The sequence below is a fragment of the Coturnix japonica genome, chromosome 2 (genome assembly GCF_054131305.1).
Source record: "Coturnix japonica strain WE chromosome 2, WE-NBRP24, whole genome shotgun sequence".
Taxonomy (NCBI): domain Eukaryota; kingdom Metazoa; phylum Chordata; class Aves; order Galliformes; family Phasianidae; genus Coturnix; species Coturnix japonica.
The window spans coordinates 33,108,848-33,126,956 of NC_140664.1; the positions used below are offsets into that span (position 1 = coordinate 33,108,848).

At 37.8% G+C, this 18,109-nt stretch overlaps 1 protein-coding gene across 1 annotated transcript in view; it reads right to left on the reverse strand.

Annotated features, from left to right (window-relative positions):
* Window positions 1-1,535: 1,535 nt before the first annotated feature.
* Window positions 1,536-18,109, reverse strand: part of RAB2A (RAB2A, member RAS oncogene family) — a 40,103-nt gene continuing 23,529 nt past the window's right edge. Inside the window, exons 5-8 of the mRNA XM_015855618.2 lie at window positions 17,528-17,620; window positions 14,348-14,459; window positions 5,365-5,433; window positions 1,536-3,157 (exon numbers count right to left, since the gene is read on the reverse strand). Of these exons, the coding sequence (XP_015711104.1) occupies window positions 3,062-3,157; window positions 5,365-5,433; window positions 14,348-14,459; window positions 17,528-17,620 (370 nt within the window). The 3' untranslated portion in view covers window positions 1,536-3,061. The remainder of the gene's footprint in view (window positions 3,158-5,364; window positions 5,434-14,347; window positions 14,460-17,527; window positions 17,621-18,109) is intronic.

An 18,109-nucleotide genomic window follows, 5' to 3' on the forward strand; every position in this document is an offset into this window, starting at 1 on the left:
TATTTTGAATACACATCTTTCTCATTCAAAATCAATTTAACCGTAGCTTAAAACCTGGTTAGAGTTTGTCTCCCTCTCCTCTCAACCCAAGAACAGGTTTAGCTTTATAACACACGGACTCCTAAGGCAGAAACCATTCTCTCCAATTAAACATACACCCTTTAGCTTAAACTGCAGCTCTCCGAAAAACCCCACAAAATAAAAGTATTGCAGTCAAAGGCTCTCCAACTGCTCAACAAACCAAGTATCACAAAGAACACAACGTAGCAGAAGGGAGATGTTGCTGGAGTGCTGCTGGCTGGGGCCTTTGGACAGCTCCTCATTACTTAGCGGTATTTTGGCAGTCATTTACTTTAAGTCAGTACTGAGTCTGATTTTGCACAACAATAAATCAGAATGATTGGAATTGATGGAAACACAGAGGTAGAAGATTGAAGGGGAGTTGAATCACTCTTAAAACCACCGCCAAAATTCCCAGAGCTTCTCATTTTAAGTAGAAATAGGGAAGATGAGTCTCAGGTCATGCTTACAGGATGCGTCACTCCAGATTTACTCTTAAGTTAACACTGTATGGTAAACTGTGAGTACAGGGAAAGTGCGCCTTGCTATGTTTTTTTCAGTGCTGATAGCAGTCCTGTGTTACAAGTTGCTGGGGAGCAATGAAATATTTCATTTCTTGGTTATGAAAATGCAGTCAATGAAAGAACTGATACGTCACATGAAAGCTAGTTATCAGTCACTCACCTACAAGCAAAACTGAAACCTGCAGTAGTGACTTTGTAAAGCATGGGCTGTGCAACTAAATCTTGCTCAATTCTGTGCTACATAATTTTTAAGATCTACTATGATGAAACAGGATCAACGGCTTCACAGACCTCACAGAAGTACACAGATATCTGATAGGAAACAGAAGGGTTGTCTGGGCACAAAGCTTGGGACAAAAAGCCAGCCAGAGTGCAAGGAACCTTCAAGTTTTGTTCTAAGATGATTCCTGGTCAGTTCTATGCCTTTTATACATCCATTAATGAGTAGGTGGAATCAGCTTTGGTTTAACATCCCAGCTTTAAGTCATCGTCACTTAAAAACAGTAAGCATTTTTGTTCTTGATTATGGTACTAATTCTCCTACTTTGCTTTCTTTACAGTGACAGTTCTTAAGTCTGTAAGAAATTTATTGCCATTTGTCACGCAGCTGAGGCTGCTACGGAAGAGAATACTCTTCTCCCAAGTTCTCTTAAGTAACTGAGTTCTGAAGTGCTGCCAGCTCCCCAAATCCTCCCTCAAGCATGTAATTCAAGCAAGTATTCTCATTTGTTCACGTTTCCTTGTGAGGACCTACCCAGCCTTAGTCTCATGCGATACTTTGCAAACTTAACTGAAGCAGTGTTCACGTTTTATGAATCCAAATCAATAATAAATAGCTGACGGCTGATGGTGCAGAGAACAAACACAACTATACATGCAAGAAATACTTGAGTCAGTAACTACCAAGTCCTTATAGCAGGCGTCCCTTCCCCCCAGCATACAAACAAAAGGTTCCACACATTGTTTAAACTTTATTTAATCTCAGAACCATTGCTGTGTTACACCTATCAGACTGGAATTTGTTCATTTTGATGTTATCACAATTAGAACAGATGACGTGAGGATCCATGTCCCCCAGTGTTGTGGTGCAGTCAGAATTGGTCCAGTAAGACAAAAGTTCTGCGGTCATTTTATTTTCCTTTAGATACATGAAGCATGGCCTACCGTTACTGTCACCCTTTCACCTGCAATTTATATAAACAGGATGAGGCGGAAACTGTTGCTCCATCATTTGTAGGAAAGGTGACATGAATATTCTGTACTTCAACAAAGAAACAATTAAACACAGGATTTTGTTTCGTACTGTTGCAACCCTTTCATTTGAGGCAAAACACCCCCCCTGCTCCTCCCCACCATAGCAAGTGCCAAAGCATTTCCAGATTTGATTTTCATCAAGATTTCCAAACCGGCAGATTTTATTTCACACCCTCTTCACAATAGACAAGATGCTTACCATATATTTAGGATTACAAGTTGTCACTAAAAGAAAACTTTACACAACCACTGTACATTTAGGTTGAAAAAACTGTCCTTGCATGAAAAATATACCTAGAAATCAAGTGGTAAACAAGAGAAAGCATTAAGAAAAGATTAACCTTTTTATAATGTGCCATTTTCCGTTTATCAACTCCTCCTCTACTTTTCATTCACACTCTGTTTTTACCTATTGTATTTGTTAAGGCAAACAGCTAATCCATTTCTGAAGAGGTGCTGTGGAAATTGTGGGCAAACAGCAAACATTTGGCATTAAAATAGATAGCACGTATGTAGCCTCTAGTAATATACATTAAGCATTTTTCTTGGACTTCAGGATAATGACAGGGGAGGATGAACATGCTAACAATGTCAAAAAGGCTTAAAATTTAGCGTCCAAGCAATTTCTATTAATGCTTCTGTAGTTTCCAAGCTCTAAGTAGTATAGAATTTATGCAAATGCATTAAAGAATTCTAGCTTGGCAAGTACACCCAAGCAGGTTATTAAACTATATATACAGAAAGTGATAAATACAGAATTAAAAGAGTCCTTCTGCTTCTCTTTATAGCCTTGAAAATCGACAAAAAAACTTGAGGACAGCTCTACAATATTAAACATTAGGTAACCGCAGGAACTGGGAAACCTAACTACACAAATCGATTAAAATACTCAGATGACTTCGTAGTGTTTAATACAATTCAGTTCGTAGTCAAGGGCACAAGACAACATTTAACAAAAATAATCACATCAATTGACCTAGAAATTAAATGGAAATAGATATGAATACAATCTCCAAAATCTGTCTTTAAGTGAACATTAACCATTTATTCAAAGTTATACAAGAGTTTGAAGGATAAAGTCTTCTTCTGCAACAGGAAACCAACTTACAAGTTTCATGTCTCAGTTGAATTGCAGTGGAGGCGAGCGGGGCAGGGGGAGGGAAGGAAGGGTGAACAAACAAGTTAGTAGGCCCCATCTAGGCAGCTAGAAAGTAAAAACGGGCTCAACAGCAGCCTCCACCAGCTTGTTGTCCTCCCTGATTGCCTGCAAGTGTTGCGTTAGTAGCAGCATGTTGAGGGCCAATTTTTATTCCGTTTGCCTGAAATGAAGTTTAATACACAGAGTAATTACTGCACAACACCAAATATACCTGAAAAGTTTCTTTCCTAACACACGCAGTAAATACAGCAGTTTTTTTTGGTTTTTTTTTTGCTTAACAACAATTAAATATAATTTAAAGGAAGTTTATTTCCTTCTCATTTAAATTTTATAACCCTGTTAGACTCTGTACCTTAAGCTCCTACTACGAAAACACAGTAAGAATCACATGTGAATACTGCATGGCGTAAGGCTTTAAAAATACCTAGCGTTTGCCAGGAACACGTAACCTCCCCCCTCTCACCGAAACCTCCATTAGTTTAATAGTTCAGTATAAAACTTTTCCTCTCTAGACAGCATTTCCTTCTGTGTTGAATCAGCTGTACAGGCTAAGGGCATACGAGTGTTCTGTGTCATCAATAATTTCTATGATCCCGAAAGACGTGGCTACTTGCCAAGAACCCACACACAGCGCAGCTCTTTCATTCATCAAAATCACACTTATATCTTAACCCTCACTCCCTCAAGTGGATTTTACCTAAAAATACAGCACTTTGAGCAAAGTAATACAGTAGCTTCAGAAATTAAGCTCTTAAGGAAACTTTGCGTCACAGTAAATCTCAGATTTATAGTGCTTGGCAGTTGTTCTGCAACAGTAGTAGCCTTGGGGTTTCTGGCACTAGCTCAGTATTGACAGCAGCTGATGTGGTTTCTTTTCGCTCTTTGACTCCTCTTTAATAAAAAGCATGCCCTATGGCTCATTGGTTTTGCCCCCTCTGGGCTGGTAGCAACTTCTTGAGGAATCAAGGAGCCAGACCTGGCATAAAGCCAGAGAAATAGCACGGACTGTTGGCTCTTGACAGCATATTGCAATCAAAGCTCCATAAAGCACAGTAAAGCAATCAGCTACTATATGAAACTCGACAGATAGAACGAGCGTGCTTTTTCAGACACCGATTACTGTCCAATTTATATTGTACTGTGTGCATTTTCCTTATAAAACGTTAAAGACTATTTTAACTTTTTCATCACTAAACTGAACTTAAGGGGTGTTCTGCCCAAACGCCGTATGTGCACAACCACGTTTTTCAGTCAGCAATAGTGTCTGAATGATTACTGCTGAAGTCTTACTTAGCTACAAGTTTCTCAAGGCAAACACTTCACACTACTGAAGTTTCTTGTCACTCCTGTAAAATCAGAAGGACAATATTTTTAGTGGTCTAAGTTGTCTTACTACACTGAGCAGAAAGAGGTGAGTTTAATTGAGTCCTGACAGTTCCTTCACTGCTCTTTGAACACTTCTGCAAGGACCATCAGGCTAGAGAGAAGTGTCAGACTGACAGTCCAGGACAGAGAATGCACCGGACAGAGAAGCAGTAGAGATTTCCACATGTGCTTTTACTAAGCATCTTAGCAATGACATTTAGAGACTCGAGGTAAAAAAACACTTGTGCACCAGAGATGACTGATCACACAGCGCTGCCAAAGCTGAACTGTTCTATGTGGTGCTCCTTTTCATGCAGATTCTATCTGGGAATTTGTATGATCCTAATGGATACTTATTTCCACTGACTCTGAATTTCAGCTTGCTTTTTCTACAGGCACGAGCCTATCTTGTGGCTGCTCAGCATTTTCAACAGCACCGCCATTTCTACATTTAAGGGAGATTATAGGGCTTTCCTAGTTCTTGCATTACAGAAATGTTCCCTGCTCCATGCCACAGCCCCCGCAAAACATGCCAAAGAGACCAGCCCTGATAATCTGTAATTTCAGTAATGTGCACAGACAAAATGGCTAATCTTTTATTCCCTACAGAATCCAGCCACCTAAACCAGGAACATTTCAAAAGTCTTTTATGTAACTCTCAAAGCAATCCCTCCCCTACACTGGACAGCTCATGGAGTGCATCTGGCATATCAACATGGTCCTCCATTTACATAGTGGAAAATTATCTTTGAAAACAGATGACACCATATGGAGAAGTGGATGAAAGTGGATTTTCTTCTCTTTTGGGGATTTATATTATTTTGTGATGCTTCATGGATGGATAGGGTCACTTATTTTAATCCATTTTTTTATCACAATAGCAGACAATTCTATACCCAAATGGAACAGACAAATATTTTACTGTCCAGAATTCTAAGGAAGGTGAATTTTGTACCTTAAAAAAGAAAATAAAGTCACACGTTTGGAGTATTTAAAAGTTACCTCATTATTTATGTCAAAAACTCCTTCCTGGATTTTCTCGTAGATCTCCTTTGCAGTGTTAATAAATGCCTACAACAGAAAGGAAAAACAATAGCAGACCAGTGAATGTGATATCCTGGCATAAGATATACTAACTGCAGTCCATCTCATGTATAGTTTATTCAGCAAGACCTTTCCTTCTGACCTGAGGAGAACAGGTATGCCAACAGCATCCTGTAACCTACACTGAAGTAGCAACAGATCATATGCTGTTTACAAAAACAGTAGCCAGTTCATAACAACTGTATTCTACAATCTGTTGTCCAGTAATTACAGGGGGGGGAAAAAAAGATACACAAATTACTTTTAAATTATTTATTTCTGACCCTTATGGATAGATTGTGTGGCAGATGGTTTCCCCTACCCTTAATATCTTTGTAATAGGCCACTCTAGATTAGAGTGCTTAGCAACATAAAACCACAGGGTACTTACAATGATGATGTAAGGATGCTGTCTGCTGGATGAAACCTTATGCTATCATTTAATATTCACCTAATTTTAAGAACGTATTCTCTTTAATTAATCTTGCACATGGTGGGCAATGTTCATCTTTGAAATAGAAAGGAAAGACCCTGAATTTTATTATGATTTCTGAAAATCTGTTATGTTAATTCAGAGAACAGACTTGGATACTGGGTCTGAAAGATTGAATGATATAGATGGTTATGGTTGAAGTTTAAGATCAACGATCCCATTTTTCATCCCACGTTTAACTTTATAGGTCAAATAATGCCTAAGACAATGTATAATTTAAGAGGTGATTAACAGCAGCTAATAATGGCAAGCAATACCAAATATACAGTTATTTTTCCTTTAAAATACCATCCCTATCCAATCACACAAGGTACGCTATCTTCTGCACAGGCCCGTTACAGCAAATACAGATCTAATTCAAATATAAAAAAGTAAACAGGGTTCACGGAGAGGAACAAATCATACCTTTCCTCATTTCTACACTGGAAGCATTTGACTGCTGAACTTGCCACCAGAGCTTTGTTTCCTAATTAACAGGACTGATATGTTTTCACCTTTAAAGGCCTTACAGCTCCCCAGAGTAATCAATCTACTGCAGCTCAATTACTGCACCAAGCACACACCACAGCCAGTGAAGGAGACTTGAACGACTGCGGCAGGAGCGGAAAGATATGAATATGCATAAACTCTAAGTGGGTGATCGAATCATCACAGAGGGTCATGAGAATTTGCAGCAAAATAATGAAAAGAATTAATCATTGCAGATTCACAAGGCACTTAGGAAGTGAGTTCGTTTTTCAAACACGCGTTAAGAGTTGAGGAGAAAAATTGGCTTCCAGCCAGCTACGAATTGATTCAAATTTCTCAGAAACTGAAGTTTTCAATGTGAGAGGAAAAAAAATTCAACCTTATCTTGGCTTCTGATAACGCACTAATTATTGTAACAGCCTCATACGCAGGCCTGTCGAAAGGCATATGCCAAGAACTTTGGGAACTCACAGCTGGGATCTGAGGATGCTTGTTCACTGCCGATTAAAAAAGGGCATTAAGCACAACTTGGAGTCTTAAAAACATGTTATGATAACTTCATGTAAACAAGCACTTAACAATTGGCACATCTAACAATTACAGAACTAGTGCTGGCTGAGTATACTTAGGCTCTTGGAATTTATTTCTCAAGACTTAAATGACATCTAGAAAAGCTGCTTTAGACCCTCCACCTAGAAATGTATCAGAGTACAAACTCCAAACCAACAATAGAAAACAAGGTATTTTCTGGGGACTACGTTGAAGAACGCATCATTGCAACAGCCCACCTTTCCTCACAAAAATGGTAAAGCTGACAGGGAAAGGCAGCGTGATTTAACAACACTTGGGCCACCCAGGTCACCCCCCATTCAACACAGTTATTACACAAGAACTCTACAAAGCAAAAAGAAGTAAGCACACTGAGTCCAGTACAGGTGGTGGATTTTAACATTTAAATGTATTTCCTGAGAAAGACTTGGTCTGGATGAACAATGTATATATATATAACTATTCCATTTACCTCAGTTCTTTCATTTCAATCATCTGGGAAAGATATCATTTGACTACCAAATTTCTGGCCGTGACTCATGTTTGCCAAACATTAGTGTTAAAGCAGCATGTAGCAGTACCTGCTGGGCAAAGTGCCCAGCTACACTGGGCCAAATATAAGCGATTCCTATTTGATAACAATGGTTTCACAAGACTATAGCAACTAATAAATTACTTCTTGGGTTTTTTTCCAGTTAGCATGGATTCTGAAAAATTACTAATCAGTTATGAAAAGACTGGCATCCTCTGGGAAATCCCAGAGGATTTTGTAACCATGTATTTTTGTAACCATGTATTTTATGGAAGCTTATGCTTCAAAGTAAAAGTGGACTTGAAGTAACCACCTGACAACCCAGCTAAAAAAGCACTCCGGTCACTTTAAGAATATTCTATCAGATGCTGGCACTGTGTGCTAGTGTCCCAATTAGCAAGGACAAGAAGGTGAACTCTGTCTAATTGGCTTCTTCTAAAAATCTCTTTTTATATTGCATGTTTTAACTCTTATTTGGAACATACAGTATACTGTAAACTCCCCATTATTTAGCCGTCAGTTTATCCTGTTTGCAGATTAACTGAGCCACAAACACATAAAGACAGAGCGGTTTCCCCTCAAATCCAGTTTGGATTTATTAGACTACATGCAGTGAACTGCAGGAACACAGCTGTAGCACTTCATATGCCAACTTGGATCCAGGTGCAGTTGAGTACTTCTACACAACACAAGACTTCAACCAATAAGCTTGCATGGATGCAGGCTGGCTGCCTATAAAGCCTACTGCAGTTCTGCTGCACATTCTGGTAACGCCACTGCCACTAAAGCACAGTACAAAGACACACAAGCCCCTCCACCTTAGAAGAGCTTAGGTCAATTGAGGTTTATTCCCACCACTTTGGTTGGGTAGTACTGGATTCATTCGGGCTTTGTATGCTATCACTTGTAAAGACGGCAAGCCCCTACACTATGCTTACATTGCTCATGAAAGAAGAGTTGAGTTCTGTAAACAGAGTATGAAAGACTTGCACATATTAATGTGCAAGCAGGGAAAAGAGAGTCCTGTAAGATGTGGTCAGCCTGCTGTGTCACCTACACCTTGTGCAAAGCAAATGAAGGATGGTTTCAGCTTATGCTACATGAGTATATTCTCACCTAAAAAAACACTGATTAAAATTAAATCAAATTTAACATCTATTTTACCAAACAAAGTAAACAAGTAACGTAGGTTTGCTACCCTTGAGACAAAAACCAGAATGAGTTTATTGCTGGTAAAAACAAAAACACACACAACAGTGCTGAAAGCAAAGGGAGTTCTTGCTCCTTTTTGTCACACCTAAGATACAATTAAGAATAACATTACGATAAAGGCAGCAGAATGCATGTCATGGAACAGTTAGATTCAGTTTCACCTGGCAGATGTGACAAGATGTGCAAATAATGTCTTAAAGAGATGTATTTTCCACATCTGTAAAGTGCGATGTCACACTCTTTCTCAGAAATCTATTCCCATGATGAGTATTTGATGACCCATCTGCAGGCTGAACATACAAAAAACCTATACACGAATAACTGATGCTTTTCAAAGCTCACATTTTCAAGCGTTTTGCTTATAATAAATATATACTGGGTTCTGCGTTTCCAGTTCATGTAATATGCTGCCCCCTGGTGGCTATATTAAAGTTTAATTTAGCACTTTTAAAGACGAATCAGTTTTAATTTATTATTAATAGTAAGAAAACATTCAATAACAAAAAGCAAGAACACTGAACTGCTGCACACTTCACCAATTCTAAAGCATGACCTTCACCTCTGTGGTCAGCCAACAGCTGTTCCTCTTCCCCAGTTTCCTTCCTTCAGTGGTAAGATACAATATAACATCATTACCCCCAGTACTGAAGGAAGCATTTGGAACGTGCAACAGTATGGACTGCAAATGGATTTACTCAGTAGGGCATTCTATATCCCAGAGTGTAAGTGGTGCTAGATGGCTGCTTTATAGAATGGGATCCCAAAGCTCTGAGCAGCTGTTTTACACACAGTAAGGCAGCGCTTTTCACAAGTAAATGATCTTCAGAAGAAAGCCTGGGACTCAGAAACGGTTACAGAGGAGTAACCATCAGGCAGTAGGGAACTACATAGTGAAGCCCTATAGAGTGCCCTAGCATGTCTGTAGCTTTAAAGTGAAGGTGCACAGACCCAAAACAGCAATTTGCCTGTTGCAACCTCTGGCAAACTTATTGGAAAGAAGCATATTAACTAGATCCTGAAGTGTCTCAGGAAGCGCTGCAGTTGCTCTTGAACAAAGGATGGAGTATCTGAGGAAAAAGAATACAAACCCGATAACTAAGGATGGCCTTACGCAGGGAGCCCTACAATACTTTGCATGCTCTTCTGTAAGGTCTAGAAACCTCAGCTGAGAGTTCTGAGATTCTGATGATGCCTCACTATGTCCCGAAGTCCTAAGAACTGTGGCAGATCCACTGTTACTTACAGAAGAGTTGGGACATGGTCCTGACCAGCTTCTCACAGCTGAAGTGTCACAGAACGCAGGCTTCAAGGAACTCAAAGAAATACTGGTTTTGATAGAACTTAAATGAAACCTAATTTAAACTAAAATCTTTCACAAACTAGAAAACACTTTTCAAGTTCTGATTACGTTTTATGAGTCACTTTTCTATTATAGCTCCTAACACCTCAAATTTTATTAACTAAATCCCTGCTAACCAGATCACCAGGTCAAACAGCTGGTGTGTACCAGCAGCTGTATTTAAAGAGAGGAAAAACTAGGAAACATCAGTTCTAATTTCGAAGCCTGTAATAATCATTTCATCTTTCTGTGGGATTTTCATTGTTAGTCTATAGACTATTACAAAGGCTTTCTTTCTTCCTTTATCTGTGACTGAGCAGTACCCCTGCTGAAAATACAGGGGGTTTGAATATTCATTTTCCATTAAGCAAGAGTATGAAAGAAACTGTCTGAAGAGAAAATTAAGTTACAGCTGGAACAAAATTGTGCAAGGACCATCCAGCTGTACGGAGCTGAAATACTCAATTGCTGAGCTGACATGGTTAGTCCATTCGGTTTTAATCCTAAATAATTAATACATTAAAGCATTTTATTTATGTGCAGACAACTTGGAAGAACAAATACAATAGTCAAAGATGAAAGCTTGGCATAGGGCTACATAATCCCACCAACAGGGGAAACAACTTGTTGAAACCAGTTCTCACACCAGGAGTCAGTGATAAGCAAACTGAATTGAAATGAGATCAGCCTCTGAACAGCAATGGTGTCTGGTGCTGGCTTGATCAGTATCCAGAAAACTCTTCTGCTCAACATTGATTGTGTTAGTCATTACTGAACTAGCAGGACAAAATGCAAGAGGAAGGCATAAAGTCATTCCAGCTTTCCAAATACAGCTAGGAATCTTTAGTTCTTCACAATTAAGCATATGTAAATGGATTCAAATAAATGATATTTCAGAGATGAAAAGATAACCAAGTGCTACTGTCACTGGACAGTTACTCTGAGTTCATGCAGTAGTTATGAACACGATGGAGGAGAAGTATAAGAGATACTGTAACTAAACCTAAAGGTTAACACTAGATTACTTTCTGCATAAAAGAAAAAAGGTTTCATGTTCCACATCAGATTTCACGATGTATCCTGGTCTAAGAAAGCCAACAGGCACGTTCAGAGCATACATTACAAAACAACTTCAAAACGTTTAAAAAATTATTCCAACAGAATTGTAAAGAAAGAAACGCCCAATGTAGACAGCTCAGAAAACACTGAAGAAAAAGAGTGCCCCCAAAAACTTACATTACGTTGATAGCTCTTTATCTAGTTTGATGGCTATAGGGAGAAACTAAAAAGAAGCAGCAAAAACCAAAAGAACTTCCCACAAATACAGTATGGCTGAAAAGGCTACCATAACTGGTCTTCCGACAGCAGTCAAACAATAGACAGTCCAATAGTAACTTCCCTCCAGCCCTTCTATCCTCTTAATGATTCGGAAACTTCCACCCCATCACGCTCCATATGCAACAAGATTCAACTCTGTGGCCATGTTGATTTCTTAGAAACCTCCAGAGAAGCTATAAAGGGAAAGTCTGTCTACTTTGCACTTAATGGCCTATTGTGCATACAGGGTATCAGCCTCCCGTAACAGCCCTGCACTAGATGAACAGCTAACAGGATATTATTCATATTCTCCATTGCTAAACATTTCCATCTATGATACAGGTTAACTGATAATAATTCTGAAGAATCACAGAACAGTTTGTGTTGGAAAAGACCTTGTACTCTAGTACAAAACTACTCCTGTAGTTCCAACTCCCACCTCTCACTAGACCAGGCTGCTCAAAGCCCACCCAGCTTGGCCTTCAACACCTCCAGAAGCGGCACCCACAACCTATCAGAACACAATGAACATTTTAAAATTGCCTTAAGATCCAAGCACCAAACAAGGACATGGTACTGTTGTTGTGGCTAGATATTGACTAGGGCACTACACAGTGGCAGAAATAAGGATTAGCAAAGAAAAAAAAACAAAACAAAACACAAAAACCAAAGATACAAACTCACAATGACAGAAACAGATTTGTTTATTTTAAGATATAGTCAGACTGGCACCATTATCCTGAACAGATCTGTGGACACATGGCCATGGTTTTTTTTCTGCTTAAAATTTCAGCTAGGTAAGTTCAGCTGACATATCACAAATTTTCTTTCTGTTTAACTTCTACATCCTCAGCTAGTCACAACACTATGATTTCCTTCTAGTCCAGAAGTCACATACTGGAAGCTTTCTATGTCTGCCTCAGTTCTGAATACCTCTTATTCTTTCCTCCAATGTTGTCCATTTCACATTATTTATTCCCTTGTTCCCCTCTATTTTTCTGATACCGAACAGTTCAGAATAAGCACACTGACCTAAAAAATTAAATGGCCTCTTCCTTCATCCATGAAGTGGCACCTTCCGCTTCTTACACCTACTATTTCTTCACATTTATTTTTATTAAGTCAGAGGTTAATATCTTGCTCTTTCAGTTGTTACCATTCTAGAACATGCAACCTCTTTTAGTGCTGATTGAGAATATCATTTAAGGAATGTAATTGACTGGCACTACAAAAAATTATATCTTAAGGCTCTTCCATCAGAGTAAGAAAATGAGTACAATTGCACAATCATTCATTTATCTCATAATGAAGAGAGGATTCAATTCCAACTTATTTGAGAGAGAACCTTATGCTTCTCTTCCTCCTGATAATCAAAGATGCATTAGATACTGGCCAATGCATTCACTGGAAAGCATCTTTTTATCATGGAAAAAGGTGCTAATGTCAGAATCATATAATAACAAAACAGAATGAAGAAAATGAAAGCAGTATGCTTTTTGTAACTTAAAAAAAATACAATATTGCAAGATGAGAATGTTTTACTACTTAAAATGTAACAAAGACAGTTTGTCCACCATCCTGCATTCAGAATGACTTTGGATATGAGTAGCAACAGATTAGGTAGCATGAAAAACAGAACTATATTATGCTACTGTAAACTAGGAAACTGGGATGCAGGAATTGAGGGCCAGAAAGTCAAGTGAAGAAATCTTTCTGCTCTGCATAGCACCAAAAGCTCATCAGGAGCTCTTTGTCCAGTGGGTCTGGCTGGGATGGAGTTAATTTCCTTCACAGCTGCCTGCGTGCTGCTGTGTTTTAGATTTGTGACAAAAACAGAGATGATAACACACTAATGTTTTAGCTACTGCTGAACATCTCACATGTAACATCAAGCTTTCGTTTATCCCTCTGCCGCAGCAATTAGGCCTCGGGTAGGGAGACACAGACCGACAGCTGACCAGAACGGGCCAAAGGTATATTTCCTATCACATAACAATCATGCTCAGCAATAAAAAACACAGGGTGGCCTTTCAAAAGTAGCTGTTGCTCAGAGACTCAGCAAGTCCCTGGGCAACGATCTCTTTGCTCAGAGACTCAATTTGTTTATGGGAAGCTGGGAGTGACTGGCTTCCTAACAACCTTCTCACTCCTCCTCCATGCCCCTGCCTTCACTTGTTGAACTGTTTTCTTCAACTCAAGCCCTTAGTTTTCCCCCGCTTCAGTTTCTTTGATTCTCTCTCCCAGCCTACTGGGCAGAGTAGGAAAGAGAGTAAGCAGCTGAGTGGGTGCTTAGTTTTTGGCTGATGTCAACCATAATCAATGTTCAAGAGAAATTTTTAGTAAATCAAGGTGAGATATATAAAAACACCTATATCCAGAAACATGAATTATGTGTTACATTTCAAGGACTTAACTTGTTTACTCTAGAACAGCAAAAGAATGGAACACCTAACATTATTCAAATACTGCAGACTGCAGAAACTAAGACAATGATCTCTTCAGCAACTCTCCAGAGGACAGATAAAAATTCTATGCGTGCATTGCAGCAAAGAAGGTTCCTGCTACGTAGTGGAGGGGAACAATGAAAACTGTTCTACAGTAGAGATATCGAAGCATCACAACAGCTTGCACTGAAGAGTATGTGAAATATTAAAGGTCTTTAAGAACAGGTTAGATCTATAAAGGACACTGAGAGTTTGTCTTGATTTGGGCTGGCAAATCTACTCTAGTATCAATTTTAAGATTTCAAGACAGACTGGTGCACCCATTTCACTATTATTAAGAAGTATACTGGGAAAAGGAATATCAACAATATAATTGCTGCTGTGCAATCAGATATAATTTAGACCATGTCTTTCTCATACTATAAATTAAGAAGTAGTTAATTCAAGTTAATAAGTCCAAACTCTAAAGGAATAGCATCTGTACGAACTACAAGAACACAACTCAAAACGACTGCTTTACTAAAATACTGGTGGTTAAGCAAAGTTACCTCCTCTACATTGGAAGCAGTTTTGGCAGATGTCTCCATAAAGATAAGCCCATGCTCTCGTGCAAATGCTTCACCTTCTTCTTTCTTGACTTCTCGTCTAGACTCTAAATCACTAAGATAGAATAAAAAAAAGTTACTCGCGTAGTCTGTCCATGCAAATAACTTGTTAAGAGACAAGTTTAAAGTGAACAGCCCCCATCAGAACTTACGTACATACAATAATATATTCAAGCCTTCATACAAAGTAGAATTACTATAAACTTTGAACTTACACTACACAGAATAGCCAAAGCTATCACACCTGAGTCATTAATTCCAGCTGACAGATCTTATCAAAGTTAGTGGAATGCCTTACAAAAGGATTCAAATACACTTATTTAGACATTCCTTGGAATGATAACTTTATACATTGTCATTTTAGGTAATGATCACTTTTCTAGTTTCTACCAAACCATATTACAAAGCTGAAACGATAAAGGACTTTTATAAAACATTTATTAAGAGAACCAAACCCTCTAGTTCTTTTTTTTTTTTTTTTTTTCCTACCCAGGAAAACTTCATATTTAGGTCTTTTCAAGAGGGCAAAACCTAAGAATGAAAATAAGTTATTTTGATCTAAATTACTTGTTACCTCCTGACAAACCCAGCATTACGGCTTTCACCAATCCCTTTAACAGCTGAACTTAAAGTCACTGTAACACAATTTCTTGTTTCTTGCTTTCCAAGTAGCCTATAAAAAAGTTAACTATCACAAAAATAACAAAGGATGCCTTATTGGACAGGACAACTAATACCAAATTCCCCTCTCTAGGTCACATGGACGCATCAGGATTTCACTCTTCTTTTTTAAAGCTTCTTTAGCAACAAGGACATTGAGAGTTTCTGTCCCTCTAAATATATTAAATCCTGAGCAGCAACAATGCTGTATTTCTTGATATATAAATAGTATTTTATATATATAAGCAAAGCTGCCTTTAAATTACACATATAAAATCACTGTTAGATACTTAATCTCAAATTAAACTGTTTGCAAATACATAGATTTTATCTGCAGCTAGAACACTAGTAAAAAATACCGTACTGGGCTACCACTCTTCTAATGACACACACATTGAACCTATGTTACACTCAATGTGGTATCTATTCTGCAGCAAAGCAAGCTCTTGTTATTTTTACAACTACTTGTTAGCTCAGATAAATTTTAGAGTAAAGACAATTCAACACATCACTTAAACATGGAGCATTCAAAGATAAGGATAGAAGAATTGTTTTCTCAAAACAAAAAATTAAAGTTGATGCTCACAGACTGTAAGCATTTCTAGTATCTCAGCTCCAGGCTTAAGATAAGCTAAAAAAGATTATTCTCATGTGCCTGAGATAGCCATTCAACATGATATTCTTGAACAAGAATAATGTATTCATTGCTACTACCATGCTACCCTCAAAAATATCTTATTTAAAACCCAATTCACTACAGTGCTATCTCCATGCTAAAATAGAAATAAACAACTATTTAATTTGAAATAATGCCATTGCATTGAAAACTGCAGTGATAACCCAATAATTCCCAGTAACTAAAGATATCCATTTAAGAGCTTTAACTGCTTCTACTAACCACAGTTGTCTTCCTCTCTGCATACATCCCATTCCAATAATTCGAAGCATTTGGTCTTACTAGATCAATCTAGCTATGCTTTGTTCTGGAAAGGAGATTAAGTATAGCATTTGTCACGTTTAATACCAATATTTGTAATGTTTTCAAAAAACAGCTATTGTATTTCAGCTTAAATTCTCAACTCCCCTCAAATTTAGTAGTAAGTCAGTGAACAAATCTAAGTGCATTCTTGGGATTCTTAACAATGAAGTTTGTTCTAAAAATATTTTGCTAGTATACGTGTTCTTCCACATCCCCAGCAGTATGCTCTACTACAAGAACTGTAACATGCTGTTAGTACAGTGCAGGAAGGAAATGTTCTTCCCATTCTTCTCTTTGAGGCTTGAAAATAATCCCCTTTTTTTTCCATAGTGCGTCATGCAAGTAAATAGCACACACTTTTTCTCTCAGTGCCACCTGCACAAAAACTGCTGGTCACTGACATCATGGGCTTATCAAAGTTTCATTAATAAACAATTTGTGAAGACTGATTCTCACATTCCTTTAATAAAAAGAGCCTTCCTGGTCATTTTTCAGATTACATATAAAAATGTGGGCAAGCTTCATAATTACTTACTGATTAGCATGGTTTTTTTGTTTTTGTTTTTTGAGGGGGAGAAAGGTAGAAGGACAGAGAGAAGAAAACAGAAGGGGATGGAAAGGGGAAGAAAAAGAAAACAAGAGGTGAACAGGCCAGACTAGCCAAACTAGACCATATTCACTACAAAGTTATTTCTCAATAGCATCTAAGAAATGATCCAGCTGTTCATTAAATTTTAAGTGACAAACATACACAGTTACTTCAGCTGGCATCTTTACCTTCAAAACTACTTAGGCATGGAGACAAGGAGACAAATCAATTAGGTAAAGACCTGTATCTAATGGGTCATTAAATTCTGATTTAATATTTTGATGTTCAAAAAACCACTAACATTCAGTAACGATCTAGAGCTGATGTTACAGTTCAGTAGATTAAGAACCAGAAAAACTACAGATAAACCTAATGTATTCTGTAAAAAATTTTTAAGAAAACTTTCAACACAGAGTCTAAGCATCAAAAGGGAACCATTTCAGAACTCTGGACAGTCTTGTTGATGAAAAAAACAAGCAGATAACTGTTTCCAAATTAACAAACTTACAAATCTTCTAAATTATTAGGACATGGCTAAAAAGCTTCTGACCCCACTCCCAGTTGAAATGTACAGAACATGAAGCAAGCCTCAAATTCAGAAGCACCTCGTAATTTCTGAGGCATGCATTTTTTTGTATTTGATAAATGTTTTTCAAGTGAATCTGATAGCATGGATTTCATTTTGCTCAGTGACATTTCCTCTACTGTGACTCTTTAACTGGAATAGCAACCCATTTTAAAACGCCCAAATAAGAAGCCATATTCCCTTTAAAAGGGACAGATCTATGCGCTTACAGGTGGTGTCATTACCACTTAGGATGAAAAAAACCAAACAGGTAATGAGAAAAGTTTTAAATTTCCACCATCTACAAAGTCATAATTCATTAAGTTTTACCTTTTATTTCCAATAAGCATTATAACCATGTTGGAATTGGAATGCTGACGAGCATCTTCTAACCAAGTTGTCAAGTGATTGAAAGTATCCCTCCTGGATACGGAAGAGAAGGAAAATCAAAGGCAGTACTTAAAAATATATATACACAAATATTTTTCTCCTCTCTTAGTTAGCCTCTCTACCTGAGCAACCAACTTATTTATTAGTATATACGCTTCAGGGATAAAAGCCAGTAATCCCTTTGTGAGAGGAAAACAAGCCTACAAAAATGTAGTAGACATGGAGCATTAATGAACTCTGACTAAAGAGTAACTGGAAACATTTACTACAGAGAGTATTCTTATGGTCATGAAAATCTGCATTGTTATACACAGATAAGTCTGCTGACAGCAGTTTTAGAAGTCTGTAACATCCTCAAATGAATTCAAACAACAATACAGAGAGTCGTTTATTCATAAAGTAATATTTATCCTACTGGCAAATGAAAAAGTTGACAATCGTTTTCTCTGAATTTATAAATTTAATAATGAATTTAGCAGTAAAGTATTTTATAGTAAGATAGGTACAAGATGACAATGTTAC